This window comes from Euleptes europaea, chromosome 1, assembly GCF_029931775.1.
Source record: "Euleptes europaea isolate rEulEur1 chromosome 1, rEulEur1.hap1, whole genome shotgun sequence".
Lineage (NCBI taxonomy): Eukaryota > Metazoa > Chordata > Lepidosauria > Squamata > Sphaerodactylidae > Euleptes > Euleptes europaea.
In genome coordinates this window covers 76,159,355-76,171,542 of record NC_079312.1, presented here as the reverse complement: position 1 = coordinate 76,171,542, position 12,188 = coordinate 76,159,355, and the positions used below count along the sequence as shown (strand labels likewise).

The 12,188-nt window shown below is 45.0% G+C and overlaps 1 protein-coding gene across 1 annotated transcript in view; it reads right to left on the bottom strand.

The window, feature by feature from the left end:
• Positions 1–1,717: 1,717 nt before the first annotated feature.
• Positions 1,718–12,188, bottom strand: part of GNAI2 (G protein subunit alpha i2) — a 152,190-nt gene continuing 141,719 nt past the window's right edge. The window contains exons 6-9 of the mRNA XM_056861175.1: positions 7,007–7,136; positions 5,773–5,926; positions 3,054–3,279; positions 1,718–1,991 (exon numbers count right to left, since the gene is read on the bottom strand). Of these exons, the coding sequence (XP_056717153.1) occupies positions 3,089–3,279; positions 5,773–5,926; positions 7,007–7,136 (475 nt within the window). The 3' untranslated portion in view covers positions 1,718–1,991; positions 3,054–3,088. The remainder of the gene's footprint in view (positions 1,992–3,053; positions 3,280–5,772; positions 5,927–7,006; positions 7,137–12,188) is intronic.

Sequence of the window (12,188 nt, the reverse complement as noted above, 5' to 3'; positions counted from 1 at the left end):
TGATCTCTTTCTCTGAAGCTGATAAATTTATACACCGGTGCTGCCTGGAGCAATGAACCACACACAGGGAATGTAGTTTCTGCCTCATATGAACTGGGTCAGGCCTGAAATTCTTGTCTGAAATTCACATAAGCAAAGCAGCTGCAGATTCAAGAAGCAACAAGCATGTTCTCCTATAAATCCTTTACCTGAAACTTGCAGTAGGGTACTGCAGGTTCATTCTGCTCTGCGTGACGTTCTGATTTGGGTATTATGTGAAAACATGGTAAACAAGCAACTGGACTACGAGGAACCAGAAGAAATGCAACATGGTGAAATGTTGGGACTTGCTTACAGAAATGTTGGGAATTGTTTACAGACTGACCCTTTCAGATAATTACCCAAAAACAACACTTGAGAAACACCACTGAGACCCTATTCTCTACCGTATGCAGTCGAATTCTGACACGGCTACTGTACAATGGCATGCTGAGACAGAGAGTGAGCCACACAAACTGCATGCAGAGGCCGAGAGTCTTCCAGTGCAGACAACAGCAGAGTCATGGCATAGGCTTTGGGGTCATCCGTAATGGTGAAGCCAACTCTTCTCCTGTGCAGTTGTTTTGTGTTCTTGCAGCTTCGGCTCAGAGCTACGTAGGCTAGGAAATCTGTTCCATGCGCACAGGCAAGCCTTCCATGCTGACAAAAGGCCCGGGCTGAACCACTGGGTTGTGGCCAAGGCCTGGCAGGGCAATGCAAGAGAAGCGAGGCGGCGCAAAACTGGGTTTTCTTTCTACCTTTTTATTATTTCAAACCATGTGAACAATTTTGGTAAAACATTGTGATAAAAGCTAGGCTGCGTCTGACGGTTACTAATGACCCTGATGCCCACTGACAGCAGGGTCGCTTACATACAGCAGTGTTTCCTCAACTGACGCTACAGTTAGAGCTAAGAAAATACATTAAAATAGACCTGACAGTACAGCAACCTCAGGAGCACCCCCAAGCCCTGGGGCGGGGCACAAAGGAATGGAAAGAAGTTGACATCGACATTGCTTAGTCCTTAGTGGAATCTTAGCCCTTAGGAACCTAATTCTGTGGCCAGGAAGAAACATGTTTTAAACCCATGGGCACTGCCCCCCTTACAAAAAGCCTGGCCTGGACCACAGCAGAAAAGGGTGGGGGGGAGGGCTGGAGAAAGAGGGAATCCATTTCATCCAAATCTAAACACAACGCACGCTGAAGCAGACTAGGAAACAGATGTAAACATACAGACACCCTCAAGGCACAAAATTTACTAGAGAAAGATGAGCTCATATTGGGGCAACTCAACCGTTTACTACTTGACATTTTAAATAAAAGGCTTTTTTAAAAAAAAGATTCTTTTTTTTTAAATGCAGATTAACTTTTCCTGCACAAATTGGCTTTTAGAAGAATGTTTTTTGTTTTTTTTTCTTGCTGGTCTGTGTGCAAATTACAGAGGTAGGAGCTGAGAGGCTTCCTCCACAGCAAGAGCTCCTCCTGACGGAAGGTGAGAAACACACGGTCAGTGATTGCTTTGGCAGAGCCGATAGAGGGTTGCTTGGACTAGAAAAATCTCTCATACCTTACAAAGGGGGCAGGGGAACAAGACAAAAAAGAGGAAAGAGCATGAAAAACATGTCCAAAGCCCCCTGATCTGTTTACCTTTTGTACTTCTGCCTTTTTTTAAATGGCAAAAAAAAAACCACAGTGAAAACAATACAGCTATGGCAGGCCACCAATCATTGGCGCTTGAATAAGGCTTTCCGGGCACAGGGAGAGGATACAAATGGCCTACGGGTGGCAGCTGGGACAGCACAGAGAGAGAAAAGCGATGGAGCCTGTCCTCTGGACAGGAGGAACCTCCACAGTCCTGTCATTAGGAAAATTAAAAAGAACGAAACAAAACTTAGAAGCAGAAGTCGTTAAATGGTGCAGTCCTCCCTTCATCAACACCAGCCTCTTCCTCATATGGCGCAGTTCAAGTAATCCTGCAACAGGAAGAGCAAGGGAAGGGGAATATGCATCAGCCACCCTTTGGACATATTGCCAATGGAAACTTCTACAGCCTGCAGCCTCAGGTGCTTAACCTGTGAGAGCTGAATTACATGTCCACGGGGTGAATTAAGTGCACCCTTTACACATCATGCTTGCCCAGTTCAGGGGTCACAATGGATCTTTCTGGCACATTTCTACCCCACCCTCCCAGGAGCTCAGTGCAGTGTACATGGTTTGTCCCTCCTGCATTTTATCCTCATAAACAACGGTGAGGTGGGTTAGGCTGAGAGCGCAACTGGCCCATGGCCACCCCAGACAGGAAATGGCTCCAAGCTGCTACCCATTTGTGGCCTTCAATTCAGCTTCTACTCAGTCCTTGAGCTTACCATTAGTTGCTCATCTAGCCAAGGAAACATGGCTCATGGAACTCTAATTTCTGTCTTTTTTCATTATTTTTACAGTGTATGCTGATTCTTAATAGGGGCCTAAAAGATGGCCACAGCTTGGGGCAACAGCTACACACGTGATAGAATCCGGTGTTATATCCCAGATAGGACATGGTCCTCGTGTGCTTATAGCTGTGTTTCAAGAATACGGATATATTCCAGCCTGGTTCAGACACAATCCCCGCTGGCTATTTCTCAGGGACCATCAAGGTCAGTATTTTCTTCTTAGAACGGCATTAGCTCTCTAGGGTCTCAGGAAGAAGTCTTTCACATCACCTACTGCCTGGTCCTTTTAACTGGAGGTGCCAGGGATTGAACCTGGGACCTTCTGCATGCAAAACAGAGGCTCTTCCACTGAGCCACTGCCCCCCCCCCCCCCAAGCTGGAAGATATCCTGGCAATCCTTCTAGCGCTCTATCCCTTCAGTCTTGGCACTTCAGACAGATGCTTTCACTATTTTTGATGATCACACTAGGGTATTAAGATATGTATAGAAGTAGAGAGCAGAGCACCACACACACTTTCCCAGGAGCAAACATGCATGACTTTTCTGCCAAATGGGCAAGCAAGGTGTTACGAAGTCCCTGCATTATCCCATCAACTCCTCACCTTCCTGTGTTCCTCAGTAGATGCCACCTGAAGAGCTAAAAGAGCCCACAGTCCTTCAGGTTATTTTTGATGATGACATCAGTGACAGCATCGAAGACAAACTGCACGTTCTTGGTATCAGTGGCACAAGTGAAGTGAGTGTAGATCTCCTTGGAATCCTTCCTCTTGTTCAGATCCTCAAATTTGCTCTGGATGTAGCCAGCAGCTTCGTCATATTTGTTGGCCCCTAAGTGGAGGGGAAGAGAGAAGAAAACAACAGTGAGCAGGAAGACTGTGCCACTCCAGAAGTGGACACACTAATTGAATTTTCTAATCACACAGATTTCAGCCCCCATATTACTAGTAAAAGTAGGCACTGACAGTTGGGGAAGTCATGCATTCATTTCTTGTTGGTGCCAGTATTTGCACAACCCTGACATCCTCATCAACACAACAGAATTTTTATCTGCTAACTGACCACAGTTAGAGTTGCTATGAAAATTGAGCAGGAGACCCTGGCCCTGAGAAAGCTCTGTTCTCAGTGCCTAGTATAGAGTAGCAACTGGCTGAATGTACAGCACAGTTACTGCACCAAAGGGGAAGACATTTCCCCCTGATTCCTCCTCATGAGACCGATAGAACTGAGCCACGCACAAGAAGCTGTAACAGTCAAATGAACAAATCCCTCTAGGAAGGCAGAACAAAATTGAACAATTGGTCCTAGCAGAGAGATTCTTCAGTGCAGATTCTCTAAGAAGCTGTTGCATCCATTGGCTGTCTTTACAAACCCATTTCAGATCCTCATCTTGCTACAGACATGGTGACTGAGTGACCATCTTTTCTTGTGTATGCCTAACCTCCACAGAAAGGTAAAAGAAAAAAGAAAGAAAGAAAGCACTGGAAATCGCAAGCCTTCTTGGCTGACAGGTCTAGATTCCTGGCTCCTTTATACAATTCCAGGCCTACTCTGACAGTTTTGCTCCACCATAGAATAAGATATGCCAAAGACAGTTTGGCTGTGCAACTGCAAAGCACTGCCTCCTGATAATCTACATGCTGCTGCTTTCTGAAAAATAGTCTGTGTTAAATGGTTGACATAAATATGGATGTCTGCTGTCAACAGATGCATTCAGCCGGCAGGAAAGCCTCAAGGTTTAGGCCTGGCCAATGCTGCCTGCCTAAAACCCAAGAATCCCCTCCTAGATCCTGCTTTCATGCTGCCCTAAGTTGTTACAGTGAAACTTGGCTTTCCTCCTTCCTGTACACATTTTCCTATTCAGCAGTGGCCATGTCATAGACTCTTCATTTGCAGCTGAAGAGCTTATTAGCAAAAGAAAAACCCACACTTCCTGTGTTAGGGAACCAGCACAAAAAACAAGTACAACGCCTTCCTTCTCCACCTTAGAACTTGACCTTTGAGACCTAGCATCTACCGTTCACTAACTAGCGTCATATTGATTGAGGAAACTGCAGATGGATTGTCTACTACATTTCAGTTCCTCTGTGTATATCCAGAGATAAGAACATCAGAACAGCCATGCTGGCCCATCAAGTAAAGCATGCTGTTCACACAGTGGCTGATCAGCTGCCTCTAGGAAGCCCACAAAAAGGGCGACAACTGCATCCTCCTGCCCTTGTTCCCCAGCAACTGATATAAAGAGGCATACTGCCTCTGGTACTGGAAGGAGTAGATCACTATCATGAATAGTAACCACTGATAGCCCCTTCCTCCATGGATTTGTCCACTGCCCTTTAAAGCCTTCCAAGTTGATGGCCATCACCACAGCCTATGACAGCGAGTTCCACAATTTAACTATGTGTTGTGTGAAGAAGTACTTCCTTTTGTCTGTCCTGAATCTCCCATCCTTCAGGTTCAGTGAATGACTCTGGATTCTAGTATTATCGGAGAGGGAGAAAAACTTCTCCCTGTCCACTCTTTCCACACCATGCATAATTTTATTAACCTCTATCATGTTTTCCTTACTCACTTTTTTTTCTAAGCTAAACTCTTAAGCATTTTAAGCAATCCTCATAGTCCCCTGATCATTTTGGTTGCCTTTTCTGAACATTTTCAAGCTCTACAATATCCTTTTTACAGATGCATTGATCTCAATTGTACACAATATTCCAAGTGTGGTCTCACCATAGATTTGTACAAGGGCAGTATGGTAGCAGCAGTTTTATTCTCTATTTCTGTTTCTATTATGGCCTTTGGCACACCTGATGCACATTGGGTTGACATTTTCATTGAGCTATCCACTACCACTGCAAGATCTCTTTCTTGGTCTATCACTACCAGTACAGATCCCATCAGTGTATATGTGAAATTGGGATTATTTGCCTCAACATGCATCACTTTACACTTGCTCACATTGAATCTCATTTGCCGTTTTAATGCCCATTTGCCCAGTTTGGAGAGATCCTTTGTCATCTGCAAACTTGGCCGTGTCACTACTTACTCCTAACTCCAGGTCATTAACAAACAAGTAGAAAAGTACTGACCCCAATACAGATCCCTGAAGGACCCCAACGGTTCTACTTCTAAGACACAAGGAAACCCCAGCACTGGGTATGACAGGAGAGGGGAGGTAACAAGGCACAGGGAAGGTAACCCTTTGAGATGCAACCTCAATTATACTTATGCCAATTCAAGGACTGTGTTCCCAGGCCAGAAGGATCACAACTGAGTAACCACATTTGAGACCAAGAGTTGATTGAGAAAGGAAGTGCTAATGTGTACCTGTGTACTCTGGGAAGCAGATGGTCAAGGGGCTGTGGATGATCTTCTCCTCAAAGAGATCCTTCTTGTTGAGGAAGAGGATGATGGATGTTTCCGTGAACCACTTGTTGTTACAGATGCTGTCAAACAGCTTCATGCTCTCATGCATACGATTCTATCGAGACAGCAGATACTCTAAGTCAGGAAGTGTGCTTAGAAAAACAAGGATAATGGCAATGACTTGGGGGGCAAAAGGGCTCAGGGCACAGAGTGTGTGTGGGCGTTAGCTAGGGACTATCCCACATTTATTTACGCTAGTACCATCCAACATGGCTGAAACTAGATGATGTTGGCCCTTAACTCTTGCCATTTTATTTTTAAAAGACATATGTGGTCACCAGAAGATACACTTGGTTCCCTGTTGGGGAGAAAGGCAGGGCATAAATAAAGTAATTTGATTTATTTAACAACTATCATTCTGTTTAGACAAGAATTTGGCTGGGAGGGAACTACCATTTTATATAGCTGGAAGAAAGACTGTTGCTCTCAGCTGGGCAGGAAGACAGGAAGGAAGTATAAAAAAATGTCCTGAATGAAAATGAAAGAAATTAAATGTCTGTAATGACAATGTAATCTACCACAGGATAATGGCTGGGATCCTGCAGTTTGTGGATGCAAGGATCACAGGATTTTCCCATACTACCCTCTTCCCTGGATCCATTTCCTTTCCCGGGAAAGTTTATTCCTGGGGTCAAGTGACTAGCCACACCAATCAGGCAACTGCAGTAGAGAGAGGGGCAAAGATATAAAAATCACTCCTCCCTTTCTCTTCCGTGGATGGAGCTCCAATTCTGCAAGAGATAAAAAGGACACTCTCGTTCCCTCTCCCCTCTCCCCACAACAGCCACCTGACTGGTGCAGCTATCAGTACACGCAAGTCCCTCAACCCCGAGAACAAACTTTCCTGGGATAGGAAATGCTCAGGGGTGTGTGTGAAGGTAGGGAACACCCAGAACTGTGTGTGCTTTCCATTGGTAGTTCTCAGGATCCATGCCAATATTTCCAATTTTATTAACATGCATCACTACAAAATCCCAAAACAGGGAAATTAAGTAGAAGAAAACTCGAATAGGTACCAAGTGAAACATGTAGGTCTAGGCCAGTTTAAATAACACAGAGCAAGGAGAGGGGAAACAATTTCTCTCCTAAAGAGGCAGCATGGCACTTTTAAGACTGCTGTACACATGAGTCTTACCATCTCTTCATCTTCCGCCAGAACCAAGTCATATGCACTAAGAGCGACACAGAAGATAATAGCTGTCACTCCTTCAAAGCAATGGATCCACTTCTTCCTCTCGGACCTCTGCCCCCCCACATCAAACATCCTGCAAGCAGAAATATCAGGTGCTGCAATCAGACACTGCCACATGTATGGTAGCGCCAATCAACAAATACCAATGGGACTGGTTCAGCAGTATCCAAGCCTAGGTTACACAGTGTGACATTGATGCAATCTGTCGTAGGTCAGCCTGCTGACACTTCCTCAGATAAAGAGGAACTAGAGGGAGTTGGCAGGGTGAGAACAGAAGACCAGCCCCAGCAGACAGAAGACGGTGAAAGGAGTGAAGAACAGGAAGTCTCACCAGGTCTGCAGCCTGGCAGCTTAGGAGAACCGGCTGTGTCTGGGGTTCAGCCACAGGTGGCTTTGCCTAGAGGGTCACCGAGACCACTCAAGCAGAGACGCCAAAAGATCAGGGCCATGACAGAAAGCCATCGGAAAAGTGCAAGGCTCTGCATAGAGCACTAGGCGATGATAAAACCAGGAATGCCTGAACGCCTAATGAGCTGTTCTGCATCAAGATAAGGTCTATTTAGGCAGGCAATGAGCTCAGCATGGTGTGGAAGCAACTCATTTGCTTGCAGTCACCTCATGTCTCTGTTATTCTCTGGACTCCTGGACTTCTGTTACCCTGACTTTGGAACTGAACCTGACCTTGAAGCCAGATTGCCCCTCTCCTTAGAAATTGGACTTGAACAGCATGGTACCTGACCTTGGACTGTTTTCCTGGTTACGCTACCTGCCTCTGGTCTTTGTCTTTGACTCTGCCAGCATTCCAGACACAATCACTGCATCTGATACTTACCTTCTGGTATGATACTCCATGAATGGAACCCCTAACAGGGCAGTACTGGGGGCATGTTTGGAATCTGGGTCCCAACAGTTTAAGCAAGTATGCTTAACTAAACCATTCTGACCTCATGGCATTGTGCATTTCCCTTCCTTGTCAGGACAAAATTAAATCTTTTGGTTACTGGGCAGGGGTGATCACATACATAGCTGCTGTTTTTGATAGCTGCCATGAGTATAACAGAATCTCTAGATCTGGCTGAAGGTAGAGAGAGGGAGAAAATATGGCACTCATTTTGTTCTCGATCAATGGTTTGGAAAGGAAATGTTTCTGGCAGACTGCTAAAAGGTTAGCCTGCATTAAGAGTTTGTCACAGGGATGGTGGTGGGTAGATATTTAGTGGAACACGCAAGTATAATTATATGTATAGCAGCAATTTTAGCACATTGGAATAATTGTACAGTAGCAACCTCACTTTGACGTATTATATCTGATTTTTTTTCAGTTTTTGTACTTTTAATGTAATTCTTCCATGTATTTGTATGTTTTGTATTTTATATATTTTCTGTATTTTTTTTCCGTTTTTTCTTTGTAGCTATCATTATGTACTAAAAACATATAAACCTGAAAAAAAGTCTGTCATATGCTAGACCAAAGAGGGTAATAAGAGGACATACACATTTTGTATTATTCTTACAAATTACATAATTCATAGAATCATAGAGTTGGAAGGGACCACCAGGGTCATCTAGTCCAACCCCATGCACAATGCAGGAAATTCACAACTACCTCCCCCCCACACCCCCAGTGACCCCGACTCCATGCCCAGAGGATGGCCAAGGTGCCCTCCCTCCCATGATCTGCTTAAGGTCATAGAATCAGTATTGCTGACAGATGGCCATCTAACCTCTTCTTAAAAATCTCCAGGGAAGGACAGCTTACCACCTTCCAAGGAAGCCTGTTCCACTGAGGAACATGAAACTAGAAGTGTGCTGCTATCGAAGCAGATTGCAAAGGAAACATGTCCACAGCCATTCTATTTCCCACTCAGAAATACTGTCTCTTACGCTACTTCCCTGAGAAGCCACTATGCTATTGGCAGGAGTTCACCTGAACATCTGCTATTGCCTAGTGATGGTAATGTGGAATTAACTGTATTTTTACAGCCTCAATTTTTGGATTGGTAGCAGCTGAGCAAGGGCCCTTCTTCTGCACAAGTACAGAAGTACGTGGGCTGGGCACAGTGTGGCAGGACTGTAAATGAAATATTCTTTAGGGGGCAGAAAAAAACCTTAATCTAGCTAATGGCACAATAAGTCATTTGAAAGCCCATGCAGTGCTTAATAATCTGTTACCTGACCAGCAAAGCCTGTGAGAGGCCATTAGCGGTACTAAGAAACTGCTCTTAATATCAGTCAGATTCCCAAAGAAGCCTGTGGGAACATGTCTCCATGCCCCCCCACAAACAAGGCATGCTCAGTAATTCCAATTACTTCAGCAAAAATATGGCAATCCAAAAATGCAAAATACAGCAAAGATGTACAGAACAGCTCAAATGGGAACAAAGAGATATAATCGTAACATTGTATGGATCTTTCGGATTTCTGAAGTCAATCTCACTTTCATCCAAAGATATAGAAAACAGAGCTTATCCCTGCTCCATACCGCAGGGGTGAGAAAAATGCTTAAAACAAAACCTGCCGGAGTATATAAAATTGTGCATGGTCTTAGATCACGATGGGTAGCCGTGTTAGTCTATCAATAGCAGTAGGAAAGACCAAGAGTCCAGTAGCACCTTAAAGACTAACATTTCTGGCAGGGTATGAGCTTTCGTGAGCCACAGCTCACTTCAGATACAGCTCAGTAATTCCAGTTACTTCAGCAAACATGCCGGTGTTTCGGGCAGCAGTAAAGGTTTATGCCAGAGCCTCCAATGGATACAATGGTGTAACTTTTAGACACAGATTTGTGGTACCTCTCCGTGGGCAGATCAGCTTAATCTTTTATTTATTCAAATATTTGGCTCAAATTTAGTATAATATCCAAGATCGTAATCTTGTGTTCCTATGGCAGATGGACTCCATGATATGTCCACTTACCATTTAAGTAGCTAAAGCCAGCTTGATATATTCAAGCCACTTCTTACAAAATAGCTGGTAGTTGATGCATTTGATACAAGAAACTCAAAGTACTTTGGCACCATCTTTCTGATACTGTGCAGGCTGCAGAAAATGACCATGAACAGCTATTTCTATTTATTACATTTATAGCTCACTTCTCTGCCTTCATAAAACTCAAGGGAGCGTACCTAGGATTCCCTGGAATTCTCCCACCCAGGCACTGACCCGCACAATTTCAGTAAGACTGCAAATCATGTACCTTCAGACAAGGACTGGATCATGCCAGCCTCAGGGGTCATTATCCTCCGAAGGCCTACACAATTTTATCAAAGAGCTCGAGCTCATTCCTACAATAATCTGCCTCCAGATGCTCAAAGCCTTTTAGCCCTGTTATTAGAGTCTCTAATTAGATGACTAGATTCATTCTGGCAAGTCCTAAAAACAACTTCCATTGCATATATGTGTGGTGAAAGGGGAAAAAAAGGAAAAAAGACACATGTGCCACCCAGCCAAGCACTACAAAGTGCGCAGAGATTAATTTACGTGCTGGAACGAACATGCAAAGTGGAACTAAGAGTTGGCAAAGAAAGCTCTAGTCCCCTCCCCCTCAACCCCTTCAGTCCAAATTCTTTTGCAGTCTGAATGAGAGCTCTTGCCCTGGCTTGCTGCCAGCCTTCTACACAAGCACACATGGACTGCCGAAACAGGCCGCCAACGCAGAGGAGCAGGCCGAGGGCTCAGTCCAACAATGGGAGGAAGCAGAGTGGGAAAAGCGGAGACAGGAAATCAACGTGACATGGAAGCAAACTGTGCTCCATCCATCCCATAAAATGGCAAGTACCAACCAAGGCCTGAGCGAAAAGCCACGCCCCATTCGCCAGTGCTGAACATATTACTACTGTGACATTCAAACTCTCTCTCTGCCTTTTTGTGTGTGCAAAAACACCCCTTTTCAAATAGGTACTCTTTGCCAGTGCTGCCTCCTAACAACCTGCAAGGATTCTCTCCCCACCCCTGCCCCTGGGGAAACAGCAGCAAAAAAAGTTGACCGAGTATAGTTAACCCTGTTATTGATTAAAGAGCTCTACCTCGCTGCCCTTTTCTCAGTGCTCATTCACAGATGCATGCATCTCACTGGATTTCACATGATGCCTGACAGCTGAATGGGAGGATCAATTCCACCAAAAAGAACTGGGTTATATTCTCCCACTTCACTCAGGTGAGCAGAATCTTCTTCTGGCACAAGCTAACGCACTAAACCCTTCTGCAGGCAGACCAGACCAGAGGACAGCTCCTTGACCTTTCCTGGACCAGAGGAAAGCTCCTTGCACTGGAAAAATGTACCACAGTTATCTGAGCAGAGCGATATTGGTATCTACGGGAGGTCCATCTGAATTAGTTACTGGTCAAAGCTGCAGTCATATCATAAACGTGCATTTATAAATGCAGTGCTCACATTTTGCAGGCCGTGTATTGAAATGCAACACATGGCTCTCTTTGCAATGACCTCTGGGTGGGGTCAGCAACTGGTGACTCAGAATAGCAATACATGGTCTGCAATGACTGAATATCAAGAACTAGCTTGTGGAAGTTATTTGAAATATGTGGACTTTTCTACTTTTGACAGCTGCAATTATTTAAAGTAAAGCTGTTCCCCGTATGGGTCTCTAAAGTGTTCAACCCTTTGGTTGCATGGAGGAGCTGGGACCGAAAAGTTGGTCACAACTGTCTTGTAAGTGGGTCATGATGCCAGGATGGAGGAGAAATAGGGTGAGACAGGAAAGGAGTCTGGAAGGCTCAATGGCAAATTTGGATTTGATGCTGCAAAATGACCATTTTTCAGTATTTCTAGGTACTTATGACTACTAAACATGAAAAATGTAAATAGTTCTGCCTGGAGACTGGGGGCTGCCAGCCCCACTCACACTGCCAAAACCATACCTGGCTGTGTCGTTCCTGGTGTACCCCAGGAGAGGGGGAGAGGTCAAAACAGCCAAAAGCAGCCTCATCCAACAAGGCTAGCAGCAGGGCCAGGACTGGTGAGGCAGGCCCAGCACAGCAGAGGCGGGGATGGGGCCACCAGGTAAGGCTCTAGCAAGGGACAGTCCAGCTAGAAGGCCAAGCTTGCTGGAAGCAATGGGAGGGCAGAGGCTCTCTGCGAGGTAGGAGGGGCTCAGAGATCAACAGC